Source organism: Desarmillaria tabescens, assembly GCF_030435595.1.
Source record: "Desarmillaria tabescens strain CCBAS 213 chromosome Unknown EV420scaffold_71, whole genome shotgun sequence".
In the NCBI taxonomy this organism is placed as follows: domain Eukaryota; kingdom Fungi; phylum Basidiomycota; class Agaricomycetes; order Agaricales; family Physalacriaceae; genus Desarmillaria; species Desarmillaria tabescens.
The window spans coordinates 126,243-152,425 of NW_026848370.1; the positions used below are offsets into that span (position 1 = coordinate 126,243).

A 26,183-nucleotide genomic window follows, 5' to 3' on the forward strand; every position below is an offset into this window, starting at 1 on the left:
GCAGATAGTCCTCACGGTTCGTGGTGCTCATGATTTAATCAGAAGCGAAATGAATGACGGATGACAAACCGTTATCTGTAGATTGTTTTTGCGCAGCCTGTAGCTCACATCTTTCATTACTGTGAGACGGATGTTAGCAATCAAAACGGGCGGTGATGCCCATATCGGGACAGCGGATGGATTCGGCAATAGGCGAGATATTTTTCCATCACCCCTGAGCAACTTCTAAACACGTTTCCGTAGGTTTCCGTCTCCTCCTCATTAATCTATCTCCACCGTCTGGACATTGGATAGCCGTTCTCTTTCTCGTTAATGTCTGGCATCCTTTAATTTCCTCGAAAAGCAGATGAAAATCCGAACACAGTCAGAGCCACACCAAGTACTAATACGCGTTGTTCCAACTTGCAGCAAGACTGTTTGGCTTGACTTTTACTAGATGCAAAAGTTTCTACTCTCGTCGTTCGTTCGAAGACCCCACGACTGTCTACCCTCATGTCTTTTTCTCAAAAAAATCGAGCCCTTGTCTCATCGGTACCAGCAGCTCATAAGACTGCCAACAAAGATGACGCTGCCGTCAATAATGAAGTTTCCACAGAAGCCTCGCCCGAGTGGACCCTCAATGAAGAGAATAGATGTAGATATAAACCTGGAGGGTATCACCCAGTTCAGGTAGGCGACAACTATGCGGGTGGACGGTACACAATCACTGGGAAACTGGGATGGGGAGAATACTCGACTGTCTGGCTCACGCGCGACAATGAAACAAACATGCGAGTGTGAAACTCGTACATGAGATTGTGACTAACAACTCTGTGCAGTGATGTCTCCCTCAAAATAATGATTGGTGCGCGTATAAACGGCGCTTCTCGTTGAATTTTCATGCTGATACATACCTAGGTGAAGCAACGCAAGCACCAGAACTCCACGAACTCGACTTCTTCCAATATTTGCGCCGCCAAAACCCCGGCCACGTCGGGTACCCCCACGTCGTCCACCTTACTGACTCATTCCATATCAATGGACCTCACGGAAAACATCTATGCGTCGTGACTGAAATGGCTCTATCCAATCTGCTGTCTCTGACGGAGCAATCCTTCGCTGGCTACAGAATACCAGAGTACGGCGCAAAACGCGTCATGCGAGACGTGCTCTCCGCACTGGACTATGTTCACAACGAATGCAACATCATACATACAAGTCAGCCTTTCTCTCTTCAAAGTTCATTCTCGTGCTAATTCCAACCGTTTTCTTAGACGTCAAAATCACCAACGTCGTCATGACAGCCCCACTAGAAGAAATGCCCAAAGAGGGTGTGGGCGCACTAATCCCTGCTCAGCAACATACGTTTCCAGTATGCGCAGATAACGATGCACCCGTCACGATAACAAAAAGTATCCAAATCGTGCCTAATCTCGACGGCCCCGAGGCGTGGGACCTGTTTAGCTTCAAGCTGATAGACTTCGGTGTCGGTTCGTGTATTAACTTGTCGTTCGCAGTATATGCATGCTAACATGTACGCGGAAGCTTGTTACGCCGATAAAACCGGAGAACATTTTACCCAGGAGGTTTGTCCCGTCGGCATACGTCCCCCAGAGGTGGCTCTGCGCGCAGGCTGGGGAAAATCGGTTGATATATGGAGCGCTGGTTGCATGGTACCGTCCCCTGTCTTTCCAGTGAAGAAGCTGATTTTGTCCAGTTGTACGGCATGCTCGTCGGGAGACCTCTGTTCCCCGTTCAGTGCGATCCCATATTTCTCCCTGCCTACCAGGTGCAGGCCTTGGGCGAGTTCCCCGCGAGCCTTCGGAATCGGAGCCGATTGAGCAAGGCGTGGTTCAGTGATGATGGTGAGACCAATCTTCCGTATAGAGCCCAAGTCGTGCTCACTTCCTTTTACAGGATCCCTTCGACACAAAGAATTATTCCCAAAGAAGTCTTTGGAAGCATTGATGCAGGAGCAGAGTGGGGCCGCTCTGACGTTGTCGCCGGATTGCATGGACTTTATGCGTAGGATGTTAACTATCGAGCCGAATGAGCGTGCGGTTATTGAGGAGCTGCTGGGTCATCGATGGCTCAATTCTGACTAAGAATTCTGCTTGTTGTATGTTTATACAGAGATGGTCCCCTGCATTCTAATGCTGGTATGTCGGAAATAGCCTGTGGACCGATCTTTGACCTTTGTACACTCCTCGATATACAGTATCTTAAGATGTTTACCGTGCCGGACATGCTGGTACACACGGGTGAAGCAAGTAACTTTGAAAAGTGCTTCGGAAGCGGAGAAAGAAACTCATTAGCGGGAGTACGATAGTGATTGCAAAAATATAACGTAGTCTGTGTCTACAAGTGATCGTGCCTACTCCCAGTACATTGATATATCCAAAGCCGAGAACGATTTTCAAGAAAACCAAGAGGAGTAAGGCATTGAGATCTATGTTCACTACTTGACCCTCGCACCAAACTAGATATACCTGTACTTGAAGCTTCCAAAGGAACGCATCAGCTCGAGACCTCCATCCACCGCGAAGCGGAAAAGGGACCGGCAGCTAACACAAAATCAGCCGTCTCGTCCCATGGTCTTGAGGGGATAACTCACCAGGACAGTAGATGTCTGTACGAAAAACCGCGAATACCCATCCTTCCTGCTTCATCGAACTAACACACTCTCTGCTCATTCGCCACTTGATGACCCCGTTGCGACGCAGATCGATTGCGAGTGCCGCAGTAAGTATATGCAGCGGCGGTATTCTCTTGCTCTCTAGGATATCATCAATGCTGAACAACAGGTCTTCCGCCATAGACACCCTGGGATTGTAGAACATGAGCGCCATGACATCCGGGCTCGACGAGCGCGGATACACTTCAGTTGGCACACTAACTTCGAATATCCCAATATCGCAGGGCAAGGAAAGGAAGACAGGAAACGGCAACGCCTCGAATCCTTCCGCTAAGATGGTCTTCAATTCCGCACACCAAGGATCCAAGTTTATTCGACGCATAGGTACCCGCCGCGTACGTTCCTCTGGGGGAATAGGGAAAGCCCCCAGGTACGGTGCGACATCAGTCGCCAGGTTGTTCAACAGGACACGTCCAAGGAAGTACGCTAACCAGTGAGCCGGGAAGCCTACTTTGTGGAGGTGTAGCAGCAGGAGATCGACAAATACGGCAAGGTTGTTAGGGTAATGGACGAGGCATGGTGTCGGCTTTGTATGTCCGGGTCGGATGATGCAGAGGAGGATACGGGTAAGCCAAGTGATGAGTTCATTTCGCGAGGCAAGCTCTTTTAGAGGTATTGGGAGTGTGCGAGAAGCCAGGACTATTCTCGTGTAAGGCGACATCGAGATGACACGACACCCAAGGAACTTTGGGAGCTCCTCGGCGATGAGAAGCGTGTATCTGCCAGTGGTTTGGTAAGGTACAGTTCAGACTGAGGTAGTATATGCGCTGAACTTACGTATGACAATAACTATCATCATCAGGCCATAGTCCTCTGTCGAGTAAGCAATTGGCTGAAACAGTCGCTTGTGGGGAGACTTCATTGTTTGGCACAACGTAGAGCGCCATGTTCAGCGGACCGTGAGTGTAATCTCTGGCGACAGTAAGCGGTTAGTGTGGAGTCGAGACTAGGGCGAGATGACGCTTACGGAACATTGCTCAGCCACATGCGAGTAAAGGTCTTTGGGAAGTCAACTGGTCTCGAGCTGTCCGTATCGAAGTTTATTTTCGCCAGCTGCTGCGAGACGTCTCCGAGTAAAAACTCAAGCTTAACGCGTCCTCGCATATATTTGAGAGTGTTCACCACAGCATCGAAGAAGAACATCGCAACCGAAAAGGCAGGATTATTACGATCCACCGTTGTCAAGAGATTGCTGTTCACACCGAACTTTTCAAAATGGCGAATCGGCTCAAAAGGATTGCCGTCCATCTTGGGATAGTCTGTGCCACTCTCATCAATATCGCGGTCCTGACAGGCGCTTCAGAAAAGATAGTATTGAACCTAATCAGTACGTACGAAGAGTGACGGATTGGGCTTCCAAGACGAGATGATGTCCATCTTGACCTATTATAAACATCAAATACCAATCAGCCGTCATCATCGCTCAGTCAAAACGACATAACAAACCTTTTTAAAGAGATCGCCATCGCCGCTGTCCTTGGAGGAATTGTCCCTGATCGTCTTCCAAATTCTCTCGAAACCATCGTGTCGCCTTAACAAGCTTGCCGGAGGGATAAAAACAGAGGTCTTGTTATACCATTTCTCCTCCCTGTGGGCATTGAGCGATACCCATCCGGTCCCCGCTTCAACGTCCTTGCACATAGCCCTGTACACACATTCGCGAGTCTTCCCTAGCTACATATCTCGACCTAGAGGCTCGCTACGCCCCGGGCACGGCTGTGCGAAGGTTCCTCTAAACAATTGTATGACCTCTTCATCTGTCATAACGTCCCTGATATGAATCGCTCGCTCAAGCTTCAGTTCGCGCAGATCCCGAGCCCCGTATTTGGTCATGACCTCGGGAGGGAGATCCTGGTTCGGCTCCACTTTTTGCGTGTGCAAGCCGAAAACATGGCGGGCCAGCATACCGTCGACGGTCTTACCAGACAGTCCGTCTTGCCAGAATGTCAAGGAGCGTACGATTTTTGGTATAGCCCCAGCGTCAGCGTGTATCCACGCAGGAATTATGGGAGGAGTCGCTTGTAACCCGTTGATCAACCTCTTGACAACACATTGAAACCTGGATTAAAGATGAGTTAGCAGATGCAAGGACAGGGGAATAATGCTAACCTGTGGTGACAGTACGAGGGCATGAGAACACCAAAATAAGTGTAGAATAAGGTAGCTTTGATTTCGGCCTCCTCTTCTTCAGAATTGCGACTGGCAATCAGATCATCCATGAACATGAAAAGAACCAGATCGCAAGCCAGTGTTGTTGGATGGATGTCAAGAAAAGTTAGATGTGATCGGAAGTGTTTCTTCTTGTTTTTCCCGAGCTGCGTAAATGATTTGTGTAGACTAATCAGCGTTCCAAAGACATGCCGGGCTAGCAAAACAAAATTATACGTGAATAAATAGAAGGGAGCTGACTCACCATCCCCGCAGCCACCAAAAAAGAAGGCTAACTTTGAGATTCTCGAGAGCGCGAGTTGGCTCAAAACGAGCGGGTTTTCGTCTTGTTGAGGATCCTATTGATCGGTCAGTGACATGAGAATATCATGCCTAATCTACGGTGGGCCGAGTCAAAAAAAACCTTTTGTAAGACGTCATGCATCACTAACCTTGAAATACTCGAGGACAGGGTGACTGTCAGGAGAGTCAAGCCGATACAGGGTCATGTTTAAGGAAATGCATACGGATCAGGCTTTGACTTGGGCAGTTCGACAAGCCTTAATCGCGCCGCGGCTGAAACGCCGGGCTTCTCACTCTTGATCCTCCCACTCCTGGGACGTCGATTCTAGCATCTTGACAGAAGAGGCGTGTTGAGAGATCAATTCATACGAAATGGTACCACTCCGAGTGCCATAGATATGGCATTTCGCCATTCGAGGGGAGAGACGCTGGTGTAGATTAGAACTACAATCCGGTTGTTGCACAGCTCGACAGATTGCTTCGAAGCTCCCACAATAATCTCCAAGCTCATACAAGGCAGCGCTTAGGTTGGAGGGAAATACAGCATCACGAAGATTTATTTCTTCGGCCTGTGAATTTTTCTTTGAGTCAGCCGAGAATATGAAAGTCAACGGTTTGCTGCGTACTTGCCGATATTTTTTGGCCGCTCTGAGGCTAGAGATAAGTCAAGAACATGGAAGTCTTCGAGCGATACGCACTCATCAAATTTTGCTTCTCTGAACAATTGAGTCGCTGTTTCCTTCAAAGCAACAGTTGTCGCGGACATGACGAGGCGTCGTGTTAAGCAACGGCAGGAATTGCAAACCCACTGAGGACCGTAAGGTTGGGGGTGGGCTGCGTTCAAGAATACAAATAGCAAAATCCTTCAGACTGGGAGCAGGGTTCCTAGCTTGAAGGTAAAGAAGAAAGAAACATTGCCACTGGTGACGTTTTCCAAAAATATTTTCGTTCGTCGGTCCGAAACGAGCCGGGACATAAACTTCGTGTATATGTCAAGTATATGTGGTACTTTTTCGTCGCGACAGCTATGATGTTTGATGTTGAAAGAACCGGGTATTATTTTGCACTCGTGTCAACCTGAAGAGAACGTGAAATTGAAGACTGTTGTATTTTGGACTGTATCCTAGTACAATGCTTGTAAGACCTCTAGTCTCTGAGTTACAAACTCGTGAGGAGTTTGCCCATTTACTTCGCATATTTATACTAAACTACGCCTATTCTAGTAATTTCTATACAATCATTCTCTTACCAATCTCTTACTCAGCATGCCGGAATGCCGGATTGCCAGAATCATCTCGCATTTTCCAACAAAGACGAAGGATTTGATGTGGTGGTAAGAGTGCAAAGGGTAATCGGGGAATTTCAAAATGCGTTTGCTTACTCTCGTGGCCTTTTTTGGACTCGTCTTCTTGGATCGCTGAAAGGCTAGTCGGGTAGTACATATGAATACCAAGAAAAATCAGGAATAGCGAGTATTTTTTGTTATCCTTCTTCGAGCAAGGTCTAACGCGTCCTCAGGCCTTTTCTTACCTAGGATCTCGATTGCATTTATATAAATTATCTCCTATCAGACGATTTTCCTAATGAACCTCAAGTAATGGCGATGAGTGCTAGTGCTTCATTCGCGTATGTTTTTGACTCTCTGTCCAATATCGCGAGTTTTTCGCGTCGTAGACTGGACAAATTACCCGATCTCAGACCGCTCTAGTACTTAGCCAGTGGACCAAGCCGTGGGGGTGATGCCATTCTGCGATGCGCCATAGCAGTCAATAGCAAGATAGTCAAATGGATGGGAGAAACTTGTTTCTCATAGACAGACGCTACATACACGACTGCGGTAGGCCTGAGGTTTGTAGTGAGGCGTAGGATGTTGACTATCCAGCTGAATGAGCGTGCGGGTATTGAGGAGCTGTTTGAGCCATCGATGGCTCAATTCCCATTGAAATTGTATACTAGAATGGTCTTTCCCATTGTGCGTGCTTACATATGTTGCTGCTGAACTTGTCGGTAGCACGAGGCAGAACTGAATAAGTATGTATCTCGTTGACGCCCTAGAAAGCTTACCCGATCTTAGCTTGTCTCAGATCGACCCAGCCAGTGAATCAAAAATCAAAACTACCAGATCGAGGTTATAATATACAAACATAAGTACGTGTTCGGATCTCCAAGCGTGCCTCACAGTGTACTTCGTTCGCCTTCGGAACACGGCGGGTTCCCTCCTTTGAGGTAGGCACCAGTTCCCGTGCACGGCCATGATGCGCCGACGCTGGCTGTCGATTAGCTAGCTGTAGCCTCGAACAGGTGGTTTACGATGAGACACCCTTCGTGGGCAAAGTCGTCTACCCTTGACGCATGGGTGTGTGCGCTTGGTAACGAACAATGGATTTTTTGATAGAAAGTACAGTGGAATTTCTACATCTCTTAGAAGACCAGGACCAAGACCTCGTAGTATCATGCATGCCTTTTAAGAGTAAAAAATATGGATAACTGTCATGGCACGTAATGTTTCCAAATCGCCGCTTCTACCTCGTCGTCATCGTCTGGGAATATCCGTCCGAACAAATGGTACCATCCCGCGTAGCTCTGGCGAATATATATGGCTCTTGTATATTCCCAGTACTCTGGCATCCACGCGGCGCATTCCCAATCTATTAGCCCAATAGGTCGCAATTCCTTATCAACGAGAATATTTATAGGTGTGATATCGCCATGCGTGAAGCATATCTTGTATTGGGTCGACTGTCGTTTAGCTAGTGCTGCACGAACATGATCATCGAGGGGTTCCCAAGGCGTGCAAAAATACTGAGCATGAAATTCTTCTTGTGACGCAAAGGGACAGACGAGTTCGCCTTCTCGAATTCGATAGCTAAGGAAGCACCGTTGATACCAGATATCGCGTGGCCTGGTGGAGGCAACCCTCTAAGCTGGTCAATCCACCCACGAAGAGTGTCTACAAACACAGACGCCTGCTCCTCAGTCATATTGTCCGCAAGTACACCGCTGCGACCGAACATTGTCCCAGGGATGCCAGTCGAGAGAATGAAGTTTCTCTGCATGTTTGGAAAGTATGGGTTGTCTAGGCCCGACGGTACAACATCCAAGATGCACGGAACTGGTATAGTGGTGTTTTCTGAGACGAACTGAGTGGCGATAGCTTCGCCGACAGATACGCCATACCCATCCTTAGCGTAAAGATTGAAGGGAAGTTGGATGACCCATAGTGTCGTTCGTGGATGATGCCATTATGCGATGCGCCATAGCAGTCGATAGTAGGATAGTTGAATGGATGGTGGAAACCTGAGCCAGATAGACCATAGCAGGCTGGAAATGCTACCCCTTGTTTTTCACGAATTAATGACGCGTCAAAGGCTCAACATGGGGAATACTCACTTTCGATGGTAGACAAAATCCGAAGGGCTGAGCGTTGCGGACATAATATATCTACAACAGAGAAATCCCTGCCTTAGCAAAACCGGGAGAACAGGGTTGCTGATGGTGGTGGAAGCCTATCAAGTGCAATTAATCTGGTCCCGAGAAACTCAGCATGCAGGGTAGCGCGGCCACGTGTGTGGCTCAGAATTTTAAAACAGTATTATCCAGTTAAAATGCCTGTTGAACACCGACTCCGGATGGCAATATTGTTCGAAGTTTGCATACTTAGCTTGATTGGAATCGCCTTCATGCCAATAGCACTAGGCGCCCTGTGAGTTACCTAGATAAATATGAAGCTTGTATCGGTTGCCGCGAAGGATTACGGCATTGGTATGGAAAGTACATGTCGACTCCAGATAGGCATCCACGTAACGATTTAGAAAGCCGATCTGCAATAAGTCGGACTTGGAGAACACGTCGCGAAAACTTTTAAATTTGCGAGAAGATATCAAAGCAGACAATAATTGACGAAGCTCGCTACAGTTGAAGCAGTGGAAGGGATAGAAGTTTCAATGTTTCATAGACTTCCGCCAAGTCTACGGATGTTGTCAAGCACGTATTCTTTATCACGATGAAGTTTCCTCTCAATTGAGAAAACACCTACGAAACGGTCAATATTGAGGCTCGCAAACGCGAAGCGAATGACAACATACCAGACATGAAATTCTCGAATAAGGACGTGTTGGGGGATCTGGAACCTCCACCACGCTCGCGGTGGACAGGCCACTCAGGGAGATATTCAGTTGGAAGCTTAGATTCCAGTTTGGCGATTGCTTCGCTCACGGGGATGTAGCACTCATCATCAGGAGAGATCACACTGCTGCTGAATGGCGACACCCAGGGCTGGATTCTAGAGTTCATCTCGTTCCATGGTTTGACTGCAAAGGTGGTTATTGATTTTAAAGGCAGGAGCGTTTAAGCGAACGTACCAATGTCTTCTAGCTCACGCAACCGGGTGTAACGTTCTTTCAGAGATTGGATTCTGCGTAAGGTTTCTGCAGACGGGGGTGGTTTTGGTACTGGTTGGCTGAGCTGGTACAAAATGGGATTATCAAGATACGTGTCATCCATTGCGCAGCGCAGCGCGAGTTCTTGTGAAGAGGCTTGAGGCAACGTCGGTATAGGAAAAGTAACAGTATAAGTACACTGTGGTTATTGCCCTAGATCAAAGTGAGAACACTCGGGTTTCTTTTGTTGATACAGTTGCATTGTCCGTGGGACAATAATGATAGCAACTGGCACCGCACAACCTCCACCAGAAGAATTATATCGCAATTTTTCAGGAACAGCTCCACGAATGAGAGTAATAGCATTATCGAGGATGGTTGGAGGATATCGCAACCAGAATCATCAACAATAAGGAGGTAATGTTCGATTTGAGAAGTCCCGTCAGGCGTGGGCTTCATGGTTAAAAGGAAAGCTGTCTCGGCCCCGGGTGGACAGCGGGCCGAAAGCAGCGGTATGTTTTTGATCCAATCAAACTTCCAGGCTTGCGCCGTGTTGGTACTGTGAGCACCCAATAAGAACTATTCGGCATCTACCGGCATTTTCTTTCCCTTGATTTATAGATAAACCTGTAATGACAGAACGAAATTTGACGACGGTAATGATGCTCGTCCTTCCTTCCCATTGGTAATTTTCTTTTTTACTCAGGACTAAACAAAATGCGGGGTATCAGCTGGCATCACGGCGTGAAACAGTATTAATGTTGCGCCGTATGCTTTATGGTGTACCGTCATAACCATGCTGATCAAAATCTTAATATGGCGCGAAATCCTTATCTTTCTGCAATACATCGGACATCTCGTGGGATTCCATTTCGACGTTAACAACAACCTGTATGTGCGTAAGAAAGCTCTAATAGAACCAAGAGAAACGAAAATGAGTAAGTACTCACCTCTGTCGGGCGCACGCCAGTCTCAATCTATCGGAAGTGTCAGGAAAGTCCAACTTTATTCCAGACATTACACTCACCCCGGAATGGGCAGCGTCATTCCAAAACCTAGGTTCCGTCGTCATTCGCTGATGTGACGATCGCTCCGAGTCGTCAGAAGTGGAGCGCTTGACAGCGCGCTAGATAATTTCTTAAGAAATGCGATAACCAAGATACGGGTATATCACAGACTGCATTCAGGCTTGAAAGAGCTGGCTTTAGAAGTAAGTTTCGTTCATGATAGAGCGAAGGCGGTGACAACGCACCAGAATTAGTGTACAATTTTGGTATGAGGAACGCAATTCCTAGCGGAAGCGGTAAATAGAGATACGTTAGATATTTCGGAAACTTACCCACCGAAATAGTAAGGCTTATTCTATACAGAGAACTTGAGTCCGTAATTTCAGCATCAAAGATGAAACCTACCGAAGCGAGGTACAAACTGAAATCAACTATGGCGAGTACAGATGTCAAGAGACCTTTCAAGGAATAAGACAATTGATTATCAGTGACCCAAACCACAAGCACAACTAACCGTTTTGCATCGTTACTGGAGCACCAAGTAATTAGTACTACATTTCCATAGAACTTTAATCCCACTCACACCGAATAAGCTTTGTCAGAATGCGGTCCGTCCTGGGGAATGTTCCCCTAGCTTTGCGCAAATAATTTGAGACAATCAAGGTTATGGCCAAATCTCCTAGCGCTCCGGATATCAGCCAGATGAGTGCGACTGCCTTGATTTTCCGAAATTCGCTGAAATCTCCAATGATGGCAGCATATATTCCCGTCCCTAATCCGCCCGCTGTTGAAGCTATGGCACACAGGACTACAAACCCGAGGTAAAATGGATTTCTTGATAAAGTAGTCATCAAGTCGCGCCTCAAGGAGCAAGATCGGAAGCCGTACCTCGTCAACACCCATACTCTCCAGGCGAAGAAACCTTGTACCATAGACGCCATAAGACCTGACAGAATTGGGTCTGTGCAGACAATCCAATCGGCTGTTGAATGGTAAGGAATACAAATCTGGAAATCATTAGAGGGAGGTAGTACAATACCTCTACCGAATGCTGCAGGGTTCATAAAATTGTCTATAAGCATCGTATATGTCCTTATACATCCATAAGAGCTGGGAATACTGGAATTTCGAACGGAACATACCAGAACATTACGAAGACCGAGTTAAGGACATCCAAGGTAAAGAGCGATACGACGAAGATCTTGAGATATGACGGATCTCTATAGTGTCACCGTAAGAGGAAGTTGTACAAGCGAATAGAGACACCGACGTCGGATAGCGGTCGATGTATAGAAACAGCTGGACTATCATGACGCCTAGAAGCAAGATACTTAAAAATACACCTGGCGCCAATCATAATATCAGTCAGGTACCACTGCTGATATGTAGGTGCAACTCACAGACGAGAATCATGCCAAACGGATCGCTGATAACGCTCATGTCTGGAGGAAATATTCGGGAAGTTGGGCGCGATTTAGTCTTTAGGCGTGGCGAAGATATATAAAAACTCTTCTCCGAAATAGCGGACTCTTAGCAATACATAGAACATGGTGGGCGGCCCTGTACGTGCGAAAGGGGTATTCTTCATTATGAAGGTTCCCAGGTGGTGGAGTAAATATATGAGTGGCGCTGCTGCGATCATCGTTGTCGGGTGCTACGAGCTAAGGTTCATCAACTGTGAATCACCTGTGCAGGTATGTGATATGCAATGTATATTAAAACAATGACTTGCGTACTTCGTGTGTTCGACAAGGAGTACGAGCAGTCAACGAGCAGTGAACCGATGACGATGGTCGGTGAAAGACAGGAATGGTGTTGGTGTTGGTGTCGGTACCGGCACAAGGTCCCAATAAGGAACGGCCGGGCCCACAGCCCAAACATGTAATGGTGAAAGTGCCGCGAAGCGGCCCGATCCGTGATTCGTGTCAGCTGACCATATAATATCCAGATGGGGTAACTCGCTTATGTTTGGCTTGTTTCAGTCAAGTTCAAGGGGGTCGCAAAAACCGAAAAAATCATATCGGGTCGAAAAAATTTTTAAGGCCTCGATGGACCGACCGACCGACCTCCGTGGAAAAAACATACCCACAAAGGAAACATTATGTAATCACTCCGTGTCGGAGTCATCCGCCAGTGCGAGCTTTCCGCATACTTAGTTCTCTCATCCTCGATCTAAACGCTGATAGTATATGATTTTTATCTGCTAGCAACAACACTGTCCTACTGTACATGACAGACCCTTCCAATTTTGGATCCGTCGAACTTGACCAAATATTTTTACAGCCGGTAACTCCATTCTCAGTAATCCTGCCGATATCCGGCAGCATGCCCTTGGCGTTTTGAGCCTTCGACATCATTTTGACCGCTTTTCCGGCGCTTTTTAGCCATGTTAAGTCATGAATATCATATATCAGCTGAAATAAACACCTCCAGCAGCGTCTAGGGTCTCTGGATGCTATTTTACAAGAGGGGGGCAAAAAATTTTTAAGGACCTTTTGGACCGACCGACCGACCAACCCGATGTGCCGGCTTGCCGGGCCGCAACCCCCTTGGTCAAGTTATTTCTTCACTTCCTCCAGTTACTGTTGTCGAAGGTCCGTTCCCCGGATCTTGTAGATGCGGGCGCAAGAGTGCTGTGCTACTGAATGCTTAGTATCTCTCCGGTTGCTATAGAAATACTTCTTGCCCACGGTGGAATCGGTACGGTTCGGTGTTTTCTCCGTATTATCCAAAATCCAGGGTGTTGCATCTCAGGGTATCAGGGCCCACTGAATACCTAATGAAAACTTTCTATTGGCACGTGGTCTTCCATTCTTTCTGATGTTCTCTGCTTTCACATGGCTCGGCAAACGGGGTCCGATAGAGTCCCTGACCACCTCCTTCCTGTACTTGCTGCCAATAGGATCCTTGACGGTTCTTGGTGGTGAGATCCGAGCGCGATAAAGTCTACCTCTCGGTGGCATTCTCCTTTACTCTCTACTCCTTCCAATGACTTTGTTGTCTACGTCTAACTTTCTTGCTCTGGGCGTCTTTATGTGGGTTGTCATCTCCCTTATACGCATGTCACTCTCGGACTCACTACCTCCGGGCCCACGACGGCTGCCCATAATTGGCAATCTTCTTGATATGCCCAAGGAGCGTGAATGGGTAACGTGGGCGGAATGGGGGAAAAGATATGGTAAGCTTCCTCAACTTGTAATAAGTCTCACAGAATTAGCATCCGTGTAACAGGAGGAATATCCTCAGCAACCGTGTTAGGACAGACAATTATTGTCTTGAATTCATATAGTGTCGCCAAGGAACTACTCAACAACCGGTCTGGTAAGCCCATTGAATTCTTAAACAGCTTATGCTGAGTACTATATGCCTTTCAACAGCAAAGTATTCGGACAGGCCTCCGCTGTCGATGCATATCCTCTCGGGATGGGGCGACATAGTTCTCATTCTCGGGTATGGATCTGCTTTCCGTGCACAGCGCAAGCTATTCCACAAGCTCCTTGGGACGTTGGAAAACTTCCAGCGATTTTATCACGTTGAAGACGAACAGACACGCAAATTCTTGAAGGATATGTTACGAGATCCTGATCATTGGGTTGAGCATATTCACGAGTTGCGTATTCCATTCAGTTTGACTCCATTCTTACCTATCCGCATTCGTTGACAGTGATGTCGCATCGATTGTACTCCGGATCGCATATGGTTACACGATTAGCAAAAACGACCCTCTAGTCGTCAAGTGCAGACAGATAACCGCCGAATTTCTGCAAATGGCATCTCCTAAGTTCTTGGTGAACAAACTCCCCGCTCGTGTGTCCAATGCTCCATTCGTTATTTTCGTAATAATCATAACTTATGCGAGAAAAGTCCGGCACCTTCCCGATTGGATTCCAGGTGCGGAATTCAAGAGACTCGCTAAGCGGTGGAATGTAAATGTGCAAGAGATGACACACCAACCTTTTAATTGGGTGAAGGATCAGATGGTGCGTATTTCTTCCTTCTCTTCTATGACCCGGAATTGATCACCGGTACTAGGCTAAAGGTACTGCGGATTATTCTTACGTATCTTCCGGTGTTGAAGATGGAGAGGACGAGTTTGTGATTAAATGGACTGCGTCGACAATGTACGGAGGCGAGTTATCCTTCCCCCATCCGGAATTATCAGGCGTTAATGATTAACATGAAATTTTCTAGCTGGATTTGACACGGTACAGTTCTCCGTGTCCTACTTTTGAATTCCCCTGACCTCAAGCTAGACGGTCATCTCTATTAAGACATTCTTCAAAGCCATGACTATGTTCCCTGAGATACAGGCTCGCGTTCAGGCGGAAATCGACTCTGTCACTGGCGGTGAAAGACTTCCTTCTCTTGCCGATAGGGACGAAGGACGGCTTCCTCACACTCTCGCCGTACTTCACGAAGTTTTCAGGTGGCATTCTCCCATACCGACTGGTGCGTGATACATCCCTGGCTTACTCTTAATCCGAAGTATCGACGTAAGGACCTCAGGGTTTCCTCACCGGACAATGGAAGACGACACATACAACGGGTATTTCATTCCAAAGGGATCAATAGTCATTGCCAATATATGGTGAGTCTCGCCTGCTCGTAAAGTGCTCTATTCACGTCTTTGTCGCTAGGCAAATGTCTCATGACCCTGAGTTTTACCCTAATCCCGACGTCTTCGATCCTACACGTTTCTTGGGCCCGTCCCCTCAACTAGACCCTCGCGAACTGATATTTGGGTTTGGTCGACGCATCTGTCCGGGTCAGCTTCTCGCAGAAGCGTCTGTGTTCCTTGCTGTGGCAAGATCATTGGCTGTGTTCAATATTACAAAAGCTACCGACGAAAATGGTGACATTCAGGAGCCTGTCCCCGGTCAAGTAGTAGGCGTTCTCAGGTATGATAAAAATATTTGAGTCACCGTCAAATAATGAATTTGACTCGCTTTCTTAGTGATACGTTGCCGTTCAAGTGCGTGGTCAAGCCAAGAAGTGAAAAGGCCGTAGAATTGGTTAATGAGGCACTCTGAGAGGCAGCCTCGTTCATTTTTGTATTATATGGTCTTATCTTTTCACGCTTTACAAAGGAAATAATAACCATACTGAGTGTCATGTTGTGACAAAATTCGCAAGATCAGAGTGGTCATTTAGAAAGTTTAAGCTATTCTCCAACAGTTACAATCGACGAGGATTTATTCGTAACATATGGCTCTAGAGTCCTGGAAATAAAAATATCGTAAAAGAGCTTCACGAAATGACGGACTAGAATCAAATGTTTCTGGCCTTTGCGCCCTTTGGCACGCGTGCAAGCCAATAGAGGAAAAGAGCACCGATAATGTTAAAGAGGATATACACCCAGTATATGCCAAGGTTCCGCCATCGGTGGGAATACGCCGAATTCACCTTGGTTAAAAAGACGTTTGTCGATGTTATGGAACAGAAGCGACAGTCTGACGTCGCGTCTGGGTTCAGTACCGTCCCGCCCGCTAGTGCAATGTACGACTTCATATATTCGCCACAGGTCGTGCCATTGGCAGGATTGAAGACCGAAATTTCGACGGTGGAGCATGTAGCCGCGGCGTTCGCCAAGCCAGTTGACATCATACCATCCACTAGATAGGTGAAAGGCGATACGCGATACATGAAGATCCAGAAGTGAGAGAAGTCGTTTGGTCCGGCGAGGACACTAAATAATAAATAGATGAAGAACGACGTCGGTCAAGATCAATGGAATGACCCACCCGCAGAATAAAAGTGTGAGGGAGAAAAGCATTATGGCAATGTTACCACCAGTTTCGGCCACTTCAATACCGGCAATGACCATATCCGTGAATGTAGAAGTGAACATGAGAAATGACCAAACAAAGAGAAAGAACAAGGCACCACGTTCGGTGACCGTGTTTGTCTCGTGAGCATTTCGCTGCATCCCGACCGGATAGTAGTAGCAGAAGAAGATAAGAGCGCCCATGAGCGTGTTCCAGGGAAGCTCGGCAGTAATATTTGCCAGCATAAAAGCTTGCCATGAGTAAACCTTGGCAGGCCGTTCCCGCACTTCGTACAAAGATCGTTGAGTAACAAAATGAGGCATGGTTTGATTGACCACGTTTCCGAAGATGATCATCAACATGAAGATGGAGAACATTTGATTCTGCAGTCCTTGCAGAGTGTTGTCAGCTTTGTAGAATGAGAAACCGATGAATAACGCCTACGGAAATGCCATTGGTAAGATAAAGGCATTACGAGGACGGAATAGATGCTTACAGTCAACATTCCAAGTATGAGTTTGGAGTATATGTATGAGGGGGTTCGCCAGTACTGTTGGAACACCCGATGTGTGCAGATAATGTATTGGTACCAGGATGGTGTAGCGAATGGTCTAAGCGAGTTGTTGTCTACAGCGACATTGGAATAGATCGGCTTGACGTTTTCGCGTTTCCTTGCCAATTCTGTCTTAATAGCAATCAGCTCTGGACTTTCGTTCCAAACCTTGACAAAATCTTTGACTGCAACGGCACCGGGGGCAGCACCGATGACATCGAGGATCCACTCAGCTGGATTAGCATCTGGAGGACAAGGGGGTGCACCGTTTCGCTCAAAATAATGAATGAGAGTGTCTGAATTCTTGCCGATATCGCCAAAGTAGACAGTTTGTCCACCTTCTGCAAGGAACAGAAGTCTATCGAATTCTTGGAAGAGAAGAGCCGAAGGTTGATGGATAGTGCAGAGGATAGCTTGCCCGTTCTTCGCTAGCTTTCGAAGCAAGGTACAGATCGACCAGGCAGTTTGACTTTCGTTTTGTACCATGAGCATTGAAATAGATAGCAACGAAGGAGATAACATTTACCTGTCAAGACCTGACGTAGGTTCGTCAAGGAAAAGTAGAAGTTCGGGTTTCGCAGCTAGTTCTACACCAATGGTGAGACGCTTGCGCTGTTCCACATTGAGACCTAGATTAGATAGTCAGCCCTTGAACGCTAGAACGATGGTCTGCAGCAGGCCTTCTCCGGGAACACCGACAACAGCATCGGCGTATAGTTCCATTTCGAGTAAGCGGATGACCTCCTCAACATAAGCGACCTTGTCGGCTTTCGAAATATGTTGCAGCTGTCTCAGCATGGCACTAAAAACCAGAGCCTCACGGACAGTCGACGTTTCAAGATGCAAGTCCTAGTATAAGTAACTTAGGTTCGACATCTTGAGCTCGAGGAATATAAGACATACTTGCTGCTGAACGTATCCCGTCTTCCGCTGGAACGAGCTGTCCCGGTGATGTCCATCAACCAACATGGAACCAGAAACTACACCCATAGTGATGCGACTTGCTAGGACATCAAGAAGCGTTGTTTTACCCGCACCAGAAGCGCCCTACAGACTGAAAGATGAGAAGAGGTAGATTGAAGACACGAATTGACATTGCTTACCACCAGCGCAGTGAGTGTGCCTGGTTCTACCCAGCCATTTGCATTGTTAAGCAGTCTTCTGGGTTCGCCTTTAATGCTAATATCATAACAGACGTCTTCCCAATGGAAGACAGCAGTCTGTTTCTGGATGGCGGAAACAGCTCGATCTTGAAACGTCACCGTACGGTGAAGGGAGAGCTTGGCCTCGAGGTGCGGGTCACTGGTGGATTCCTCGTCATCAACTTCTTTCATCTTGTGGGGAAGGTGTCCTCGTCGAAAAACGAGGACTTCACCCTTAGACTTTGCCGCAGTAACACATTCGGTGGCTGTGATGTAGGTGGCAAAGAAGAAACATATGAAGCCAATGACAATGCCGAGGTTCCTGGGGGGAGCACCGGTAAGATAACAAGCGACGATCCCTTATTGACGGCTCACCTCCAAAGATGGGCCCGACTGTACTTGAAAGAATCACTGAGATAATTGGATCCATAAACGACGTCTGAGCCAGCCCTCGCTCCTGTCGTAGCGCAAACGTGTTCATAGGCACTGACGTTTGTATAGTCCGGTCCTGTGGGCAAGTAGACCGAACAGGGGTACTCTTGTCCGGCAAACTCATTGACCATTAAGCTTTCGAAAGCGTAGCCAATGGGATCAAGGTAGTTTATCCACCGGAACCAGGCTTTCATGCCACTGCGGATCAAAAAAGATTGGATAAACGAGTTTACATTTATCCAGATTATCCCTCACCTTGTAGGAATTGTAAAACCTGTATAGATCACCAATGAAAGCATGAGCAGACTAGCGGGTGCCATAGCCTGTGAGATTGTCCGGGAAAGGGCGCCGATGGTACGGAAAATCATGGACATCGCCAAGGTGCACATGAAAGAGAAAAGAAGGAAGATGAAGAAACCGTCCACAGTGCGGCGTAGATTAGTCATGAAATAGAGCACCAGGTTGAAGCTGATAGACGTGATGACTTTCTGTGGGAGATCACATATTATGGAGGAGATAGCTTCAGACAGTGGGCGGTAGAAAGCCATCCGTGAATGTTTCTCGACAATGGGACGTTGAACCCATAGCGTCAGGATCTGCAAGTTGCTCTTCAATGACGTGTCATTCGTTGGTTGAAGAATGAATGTACCTCGAGAGCGCTACTAAAAGCGTTCAGCAGGATAGCGAAGAAAAGTAACGCGCCTCTGCTGTAGAAACTGGCGGTGTTATGCGGAAGGTTGTAGAAGATACTAGAGATGATTAATGCCATGATAAAATTTCCGAAGATTGTCGTAAGGGCCAAGCTCATATCACCTCGCAATCTTTGGAAGCCACGAACAAGACACAGACGAACTTGCATAGGCGTTGATAAAGTATACGGCGAGTGAGAGGGACTAAAATCGTGTGTTAGTATATCTCGTAAACTGGTGGGATGGGAGCATTTACACTCCTCTAGCCTGCTGAGACCTCCTAGCTTTGCGGAACATGGCAAGCTGGTTGCCGCCAATCGGAAATTCGCCATCGAATTGGTCAATGTCCTCGAGAAGGAGCTTCCGTTCTGCGCTCTCTTTCCATGCTCTGGCAAACTCATCAGGAGTGCGAGGAACTTTCGATTCAAAACCTGGTCTGATTTTACGTTCCGCTGGGTTGGTGAGAGAGGTGAGGAAATCGGCTGTAGTCTGACGCTCGGGACAATGGAAACCCATATCGACGAAAAACCTCTTCGCGTCATCCGTTCGGCCGAAATAGATCTGTCGGCCCTCATAAAGGACAACAGCCTTGTCGAAAATCTAATTTCTCTGTGTGAGTATCGCAAGTCGGGAGAGCGGCCATATCACTTACGTCGTAGATAGTTTGTGAAGCCTGGTAGATAGCAACGACGGCTGTGGCGCCCATATATGTAGTTGAGAGACGGACAGTCTTTACAAACTCGAGGGCCGTCGCACTATCCAGACCGCGGGTACTATTGTCCCAACATTGTAAAGGGCAACCACTGAGGGCGACCTCTGCAATACTGACACGCTTCCGCTCGCCACCGGACACGCCACGAATGAAATCATTCCCAACTCTGGTGTTGACAGTATGTGTAAGACCAAAGACAGTCATGACGACGTCCTTCATATGCTCAGCCCACATATCACGAGAGATTCCAGGAAGCCGAGTACGAGGCATCCGTGCTTGAGCTGCAAACGAGAGCGTCTCGCCGACCGTCAAGTTGGGGAAGTGAACGTCGGTTTCGGCATTGTAGACGACTTCGCCACGAAAATCACGATGCATAGTCTTCCACGGGATACCTAAGGCGCCATGAGATTGTGCCAAAGGGGTTTGATCAAAGCGACTCACCTTGATAGTTGATTTTCGCGCTTTTTTCAACCCAAAAGCCATGAGTTTCACCGGAAATAGTTTTCAGAAGAGTAGTACAGCCGCTGGAAATACAGGATTAACGTTTGACTGGAACAACTGAAGAGTAAATTCGTACCTTCCCGGTCGACCCAAAACTACTAGCATCTCACCAGCTCTAAGAACACCCTCAAAATCCCGAAGAATGTCGATCCTTCGACCTTTACTCCCCAATAACTCAGCGATCAGCCGAGGGATATCAAGCAAAATATTCCCCACGGTCTTCTGATGATCGGTCGACTTCCCATATCCGAAGACGTTCAAATTCCGGAAACTAATACCTGCTGTCCGCTGAGGGTACCTGTCGGGATCGCGAGAGGTGATCGATAACACAGAGCGAATCCAACTCTGATAGTTAAAATGCTCAGAGTGAGGATCCAGTTGCAGGTCCTTGCTGCCTTGGAACGGATTTCCTGCCTCCGCAAGACCTTGTCCAGCAGAAGAGGCATTCGTTATGGTCCTGGCGAGCTCTATGACTTCCTGCTCCGTGTTCCAGTGAAAGTCGCCTATAGCAGTCCGCACAGATTCATGGTCCTGAACGTCCGTCTTCGTGGAGATTTCGTCGAGTGCAACAGAATTGGTGTTTCTCATCAGAATAGTGAGGATGGATGGACAAGAGACAAATGAACAGTGTAAGGGTGAAATTGGGGCACCCCATCTCGTTTTCAGCTGTACACTTTATTGCTGAGGCGGGCCGTCTATTGTCAGCCAGTATATGCAACTCGGACCGCGGCATCTCGGCATGGGATCCCCTTTCTCAATAGTACGTGGATTCTGGATCACAGTATAACCTAGACGCAAGGAATGAGCCCGTTTGCGAGACAAAAGGAGCATAATAATGTACCGGAACAAGAGGACTGCAATTTCCGTCACGCCATACATACCGAATTCGATAGGTTTCGACCTGCTCGCAGATTGCATCTGCCTAGACCATCGGCTTGACTTGATTGTTTGTAACCTGAAGTGTCGTACAATCATGAGCGCATCTCGAGTCAGCGAGCAGAGCTTTGCACCAGGAGAAATTATGAATCAAAAGTCATTGTTCCTTATATTCTTCGACAGATGACATGTTTTATCCGTAGAAAACATTGACCTCCGAATCAGAAAGAGTATACGTCAACAGATTCGAGCTCAGTACTCTCATCAACATCTCCAAGCATCTAGGAACAGGTCAGCCTTGTGCGGATTAGTAATGTTAGCGGGGCATGTACCTTCAAAGCAATGATCCTCTGCTCGTCGATCATAAATCCCGAATACTCCTTCTCCCATCTCTCGCGATGTAGAATAGAACGGTAGATTGGTCCGTACTTTTTCTTTAAATATATGCATCCGATCCAATGTAGTCGGGCCGGTAACAACACGCCCTCGTGAAAAAGGGAACAAGGTTCGTGGACGAGGGCGGGATGGATGAATGTTAAAATCTAGCACCTGTACTATGTTCCTCCCCGGAATAGCGGGGCAGACAACCTTCTCTCCGTAGGCGTATCTATATTTACTTCGCTTAGCCATTGAGAAAAGTCAGGATAGTACAAGCGACCCACCGCATCCAGTTGAAAGAGCCTTCATTCGACAACATGCGCGTGTGGCCAGGGCCCCAATTGTCCCATATAACATAACTCAAAAGGCTCTTTTTCCTATCTTCGTAATCCGAGATATAGTGCAAGAATGTTTGATTCGGGACGAACAATGTATATGTCACTGCGTCCCGAGTAGGATCCAGGAACCCGTACATCACGGTGAACGTATGTATCCGCCGCTCTGGGGTAGCAATGAACTGTTCGCTGTCTGTAGCGGAAGCGGTAATTGCTCCGGAATGTGTGATGACCGCCTCGACCTGAACATTGTCTACGATTTCCGGCAGACAAAGCACAACGATGGTCCTGTATTGAATTTCCTCCGACATCTGCACTAGATAGATATAACCAGGAGCACAGGTTGTTGTCAGAATGTACGTGTCCCTGGTCACGAAGCCGAAATGGTACACGCCCTTCGGCAGCCCACAGTGGTCATCGTGGTTCTAGAACGGTTGTGAGAATGCGCATTGACAAGGGTCAACGATGGCATTACGCACGATTAGAAGCTGCCCCGTCTTCCAGTTCCCGATATACAAATGCGACTCTTTGACGGGTTGGCGAATGAAGAGAGCTAGAGAATCCTGTGCCACTTGAATAGTACAAACGCCCACAAGGTTGGCCCACATTTCGCCTGGCTGAATATAGATGTTTATTTGTGGTATCTCCGCCTCGGGGTGATCACGAAGTGTAGAAAGGGACCGCAAATGCATCGTGAGAATGCGGTTCGTTGTGTACGAAGGCGGTCTGGCCATAGTTCAGCGCTGTGCGAAGGAAAGGAATAAGAAGCATTACGAACGACGCATCATCCACAAGCATGGCGAGCAAGTCCTGACTTGGATCCATAGCAAAATCCTTCACTAGCATGTCTTGGTCCGGAAGCTGCACCTGATCCACAGTAGGTCGCGTCGACGAAGGAAGCCGCGTCAAGGAGAAATCTCTTCCCAAAAACATCTTGACGAATACGCCGGCGACGAGCTCATAGGCACTGCATTCCCCGCTAAACGGAATACTTGTAAATTCCTTCCAATCCAGATTTGCCCAGGCGCGTCGCAGGTCACGAAGACGTCCCAGCCGTTCGGCGTTTAGAAGGTGGGAGCTATTTCCATCCTCCATGCCGTCAAGGGCGAGCTCAATCGTGTACTGAAGGGCAAGAGAGCCATCGACGACGTTCTTGAATGTTCTACAGACCTTATGAGCCCAAGTTGAGCGAGGTCTCGGACTACGCCAAAAATGCACACACCTTCGTGCATTGGAGCAGAGACAAGTAGTCCAAGCTGGCCATGCACTGAATAAGGATTTCCGGGGGCAAAGAGAGCAGAGACAGTGGCATGATGGTAGGTCAAGTTCAAGGACAGTGAGCCGGTAATTCTCGAGAGATTATCCGAATGTCGTTTTGATCCGGATCTCATCGGCCGACCTTCTGCCGAAATAAAATTTACCACAAACCTACACTTTTGACCGTTCTCTTTCCTCTTCCAGTGTCCACTCGAATCTTCATACTGTCTTTGGCGTAAGGCAAGTATTATTGTCAATATTATGCTTCGTTCTGGGCGTCGTAAATATTCACCTTCTACCTTTGTATGATAATTACGTGTACATAACGAGATAACGAGAGCAAATTTAGATATCAATCATTCTACAACTAGCTCTGCAACAATATTGACTGTCTCCTTTTCGAGCATGTCCTCTTATACGAGCGTAATGGGGTCCAACGTAGGAATAGGACCCGTGAACCAGTAAACTCCACCATATTTCGGGAAGTAGTACCACATCAACGAGAAAATCGTCACACCTCCTAGCACTACAACGGAGTAGTTCATGTCTCGAACCGTCGTTTGTGGAGTCATAGGGAACATGGACACTACACTCGTGAAGACCATGAACAGTACAGCTATTAGTCCGATCGGAAAGCTCTACAAGGAACGACAGTTAGAGATGCATTAAAATATGATTCGAAGGAACTAACAAAAATCCCGAGATAAAACGGCCCAGGCTTGAAGTCGTTCTTTCTGATAAAGCGGGCAGCGATGGGGATGCTGTATGCAACGTACAATGAAATAATAGATATGGAGAATATAGCGTTGATGGCATTCTGTCCTGCGAATGAGAGTAGTCCTAGCAATATTGAGAAGCCAGCGTCGAAAATGACAGTGTTAACTGGTGTTTTCGTATAGCTATTCATTCGGTACAGCCAGTTGGAAAACGGAAGGGCTGGCATATGATATAAGCGTTGAAATGTGAGATGATCATAAAAGAGACGATGATACCTTGATCTCTGCTAAACGCGTATGTCTGTCGACTAGCAGCTAGAAGCTGATAAAGGACATTATGTAATATTCTCCGTGGCGAAACATGAGCTTACCATACTGGAACCCATCATGTATCTGCCCAAGCGAAGCCAATATTGATACACAGCAACGAAAGATGAAAATGTCAACGCACTGTACCAATACAATAATCGCCCAGATACCCAACGTTCCTTTCTGCCCAAAACCATTGAACAGAATTTGCGCCATAGGCTGGGTACTATCATTTATTGCCTGCACATCTGAACCCATACAGAAAGCGAGGGTCATGTTAATTGCTGTATATTCAACGTCAGTATGGATTATCGGTATTGTAAAAAATGCGTACCCAAGCCCAACACTCCAGCGATGCCTACCGCCAGTACGATTGCCCAAGGAACGACAGTCGCGGCATTTGATGCTTCCTCACTTATGTGCACACTGCAATCGAATGAACCTGCAAAAAGATTATCGATGTACCATGCCATATTGCTCTAGTAGTGCAAACGTACCAATAGTCCAAAGTGGCGCCAAAAAGCTCAATATGAATGCGAAGCCATCTGTCCATCTGTTCACTATACCCGATGAGATAAGCGCTACACGGAAATAAATCCTTAACGCACGATTAACGAATTCGCCTAATGCAAAGTGTGCGGTGTTCTTGAATTCCGGCGGAGTAACGGTAGGCAAGGCGACGATAACCCCTATGCATAACCTGCCAAAATTATCGTATCGGAACATCAGAATGATGAAAAGCGCTATCGGATAACTGGAATACGTACAGGATGTTGAGAGCGACGTACACGGACTGCAACCTTGCCAAAACGGTCGTGCCCAGACAGCAGCTTACAACATGAGTGAGATTTATAGCGACATATACGCCACTGACATACTTGAATTGAGAGTACAGAAGAAGAAAAAAACAAAAATAACGCACAAAAGCTGGGTGTTCGTTGGCTCGAAGCTTTGGTTATTAGAGCCAATCTTGGCTGCAGCCATGACTTGAACAGCGCATCCCCAGTTAGTCGAAGCCACGTTTCCTATAGATCCGATCGTGTTCATATCTACGATGAAAGTGTGAGGGTACGCTGATGTATGTGAAACGGAGGAACTGGCATCCGACTATCCAGCAGAGTAGATTACGCCAGCGGGGAGACGAGAATGAATAGGTCCAGTAGTACAATCCTCCAGAGGTAGGAGCAGAACTGGCTAGTTCGGCCATTGCCAGCGCAACAAATAGTATGAAAATACTCGCAACGGCCCACTTTGCTGTTCTATCAGCATAGCTTCTTTATGGGAGTAACTTGAGGGAAGCATACCCCCCAAACCATGGCGGGCCCACCTCCGTTGGGAATCGCATAAAAAAGAACCGAAGATATTGAGGGCACCAGACCGATGATTGAGAACGCGATTCCAAAAACCTGAAATGAGGGTCGTGAGTACACTGGCTATAAAGGCGGAAGGAAGGTGCACCTCAAGAGGAGTAAAAGCACGCTGGAATTCTTGCTTATAACCCAAAGCCGCTAATAGAGCCTCGTCCGCTGCACGAACGTCTTTCGGAGACATGTGGCACGAGGTGTAATGGCATCGCACGGGGTATATTATATATACACTCCACAGTAGGGTCAGTAGGGTTGAGGGAAAAAGGGTAGCCGATTACGTACAAGTACGAGGTATGAAAGATAGAAGGCAAAGGCAGGGACTACGCTGGTAGAGATAAGGTCTACTAGCACCGTGAGATTTCGAGCTTCCCATGGCATTAACAGCCAGTCGCCGTTCTAGTTATTGGTACGGATTTACTTGCTTGTTCTCGCGGGAATTTCGTACTTAGTATAGAAAGCTGTACATTTTGTAGTTAGCCCCCATGTAGTATTTTCCAGGGATGTAACATTTTTACACTCACTCGCTTGAGAACGGCTCTGCGATTCTAAGAAGTATTGCATTGCGGCATCGAGGCATGAATCAACTTCATAAATGCAGCGACATGCCGAATACGGACATATTTATTTACCTTTTATTTAT

General features: G+C 47.3%; 8 protein-coding genes across 8 annotated transcripts; 2 read left to right on the plus strand and 6 right to left on the minus strand.

Moving 5' to 3' along the window:
• The first annotated feature begins 40 nt into the window (after positions 1-40).
• EV420DRAFT_1122228 (kinase-like domain-containing protein) lies at positions 41-2,212 on the plus strand. The gene is made up of 8 exons (XM_060465925.1): positions 41-192; positions 295-770; positions 819-844; positions 898-1,197; positions 1,254-1,469; positions 1,525-1,652; positions 1,697-1,844; positions 1,897-2,212. Exons 2-8 carry the CDS (start codon positions 493-495, stop codon positions 2,082-2,084), a joined length of 1,284 nt encoding a protein of 427 aa, XP_060323919.1. The 5' UTR covers positions 41-192; positions 295-492; the 3' UTR covers positions 2,085-2,212.
• Positions 2,213-2,496: 284 nt separating this feature from the next.
• On the minus strand, positions 2,497-5,891 carry EV420DRAFT_1769052 (uncharacterized protein; the record flags this gene model as incomplete). Its single annotated transcript, XM_060481003.1, has 14 exons — positions 2,497-2,543; positions 2,594-3,393; positions 3,452-3,586; positions 3,642-3,961; positions 4,010-4,057; positions 4,121-4,319; positions 4,389-4,733; positions 4,784-5,039; positions 5,088-5,181; positions 5,275-5,299; positions 5,350-5,436; positions 5,495-5,694; positions 5,752-5,773; positions 5,824-5,891. 14 exons carry the CDS (start codon positions 5,889-5,891, stop codon positions 2,497-2,499), a joined length of 2,646 nt encoding a protein of 881 aa, XP_060323920.1.
• A 1,586-nt stretch (positions 5,892-7,477) lies between these two features.
• On the minus strand, positions 7,478-8,627 carry EV420DRAFT_1580426 (uncharacterized protein). The gene is made up of 3 exons (XM_060474618.1): positions 8,516-8,627; positions 8,004-8,464; positions 7,478-7,977 (listed from the first exon to the last, which is right to left on the minus strand). The coding sequence occupies exons 2-3, from the start codon at positions 8,179-8,181 to the stop codon at positions 7,616-7,618; spliced, it is 540 nt and encodes a 179-aa protein (XP_060323921.1). The 5' UTR covers positions 8,182-8,464; positions 8,516-8,627; the 3' UTR covers positions 7,478-7,615.
• A 1,485-nt stretch (positions 8,628-10,112) lies between these two features.
• Positions 10,113-12,099, minus strand: EV420DRAFT_1580430 (uncharacterized protein). Its single transcript, XM_060474619.1, has 14 exons — positions 11,912-12,099; positions 11,782-11,854; positions 11,654-11,731; positions 11,551-11,603; positions 11,400-11,493; positions 11,095-11,345; positions 11,026-11,040; positions 10,917-10,969; positions 10,848-10,866; positions 10,757-10,795; positions 10,683-10,702; positions 10,532-10,630; positions 10,455-10,481; positions 10,113-10,393 (listed from the first exon to the last, which is right to left on the minus strand). The coding sequence occupies exons 1-14, from the start codon at positions 11,949-11,951 to the stop codon at positions 10,316-10,318; spliced, it is 939 nt and encodes a 312-aa protein (XP_060323922.1). The 5' UTR covers positions 11,952-12,099; the 3' UTR covers positions 10,113-10,315.
• Positions 12,100-13,071: 972 nt separating this feature from the next.
• On the plus strand, positions 13,072-15,618 carry EV420DRAFT_1769057 (cytochrome P450). The gene is made up of 10 exons (XM_060481004.1): positions 13,072-13,689; positions 13,743-13,832; positions 13,889-14,120; positions 14,176-14,491; positions 14,544-14,640; positions 14,703-14,716; positions 14,765-14,960; positions 15,018-15,099; positions 15,149-15,409; positions 15,466-15,618. Exons 1-10 carry the CDS (start codon positions 13,500-13,502, stop codon positions 15,539-15,541), a joined length of 1,554 nt encoding a protein of 517 aa, XP_060323923.1. The 5' UTR covers positions 13,072-13,499; the 3' UTR covers positions 15,542-15,618.
• A 5-nt stretch (positions 15,619-15,623) lies between these two features.
• Positions 15,624-21,280, minus strand: EV420DRAFT_1631571 (ABC-2 type transporter-domain-containing protein; the record flags this gene model as incomplete). The annotated part of the gene is made up of 15 exons (XM_060476158.1): positions 15,624-16,199; positions 16,255-16,716; positions 16,773-17,298; positions 17,356-17,458; positions 17,510-17,678; positions 17,733-17,876; positions 17,933-18,293; positions 18,347-18,601; positions 18,659-18,999; positions 19,053-19,296; positions 19,349-19,692; positions 19,745-20,196; positions 20,246-20,328; positions 20,382-20,715; positions 21,187-21,280. The coding sequence occupies 15 exons, from the start codon at positions 21,278-21,280 to the stop codon at positions 15,780-15,782; spliced, it is 4,332 nt and encodes a 1,443-aa protein (XP_060323924.1). The 3' UTR covers positions 15,624-15,779.
• Positions 21,207-23,231, minus strand: EV420DRAFT_1580445 (uncharacterized protein). Its single transcript, XM_060474620.1, has 8 exons — positions 23,117-23,231; positions 22,673-23,064; positions 22,374-22,620; positions 21,844-22,319; positions 21,594-21,788; positions 21,514-21,571; positions 21,275-21,462; positions 21,207-21,223 (listed from the first exon to the last, which is right to left on the minus strand). The coding sequence occupies exons 1-7, from the start codon at positions 23,204-23,206 to the stop codon at positions 21,403-21,405; spliced, it is 1,518 nt and encodes a 505-aa protein (XP_060323925.1). The 5' UTR covers positions 23,207-23,231; the 3' UTR covers positions 21,207-21,223; positions 21,275-21,402.
• Positions 23,232-23,414: 183 nt separating this feature from the next.
• On the minus strand, positions 23,415-26,118 carry EV420DRAFT_1315612 (amino acid/polyamine transporter I). Its single transcript, XM_060468661.1, has 15 exons — positions 26,065-26,118; positions 25,826-26,001; positions 25,635-25,773; positions 25,481-25,582; positions 25,266-25,425; positions 25,099-25,225; positions 24,944-25,045; positions 24,785-24,876; positions 24,674-24,736; positions 24,511-24,618; positions 24,319-24,460; positions 24,239-24,260; positions 24,144-24,189; positions 23,843-24,087; positions 23,415-23,789 (listed from the first exon to the last, which is right to left on the minus strand). Exons 3-15 carry the CDS (start codon positions 25,725-25,727, stop codon positions 23,565-23,567), a joined length of 1,527 nt encoding a protein of 508 aa, XP_060323926.1. The 5' UTR covers positions 25,728-25,773; positions 25,826-26,001; positions 26,065-26,118; the 3' UTR covers positions 23,415-23,564.
• Between the last annotated feature and the right edge of the window lie 65 nt (positions 26,119-26,183).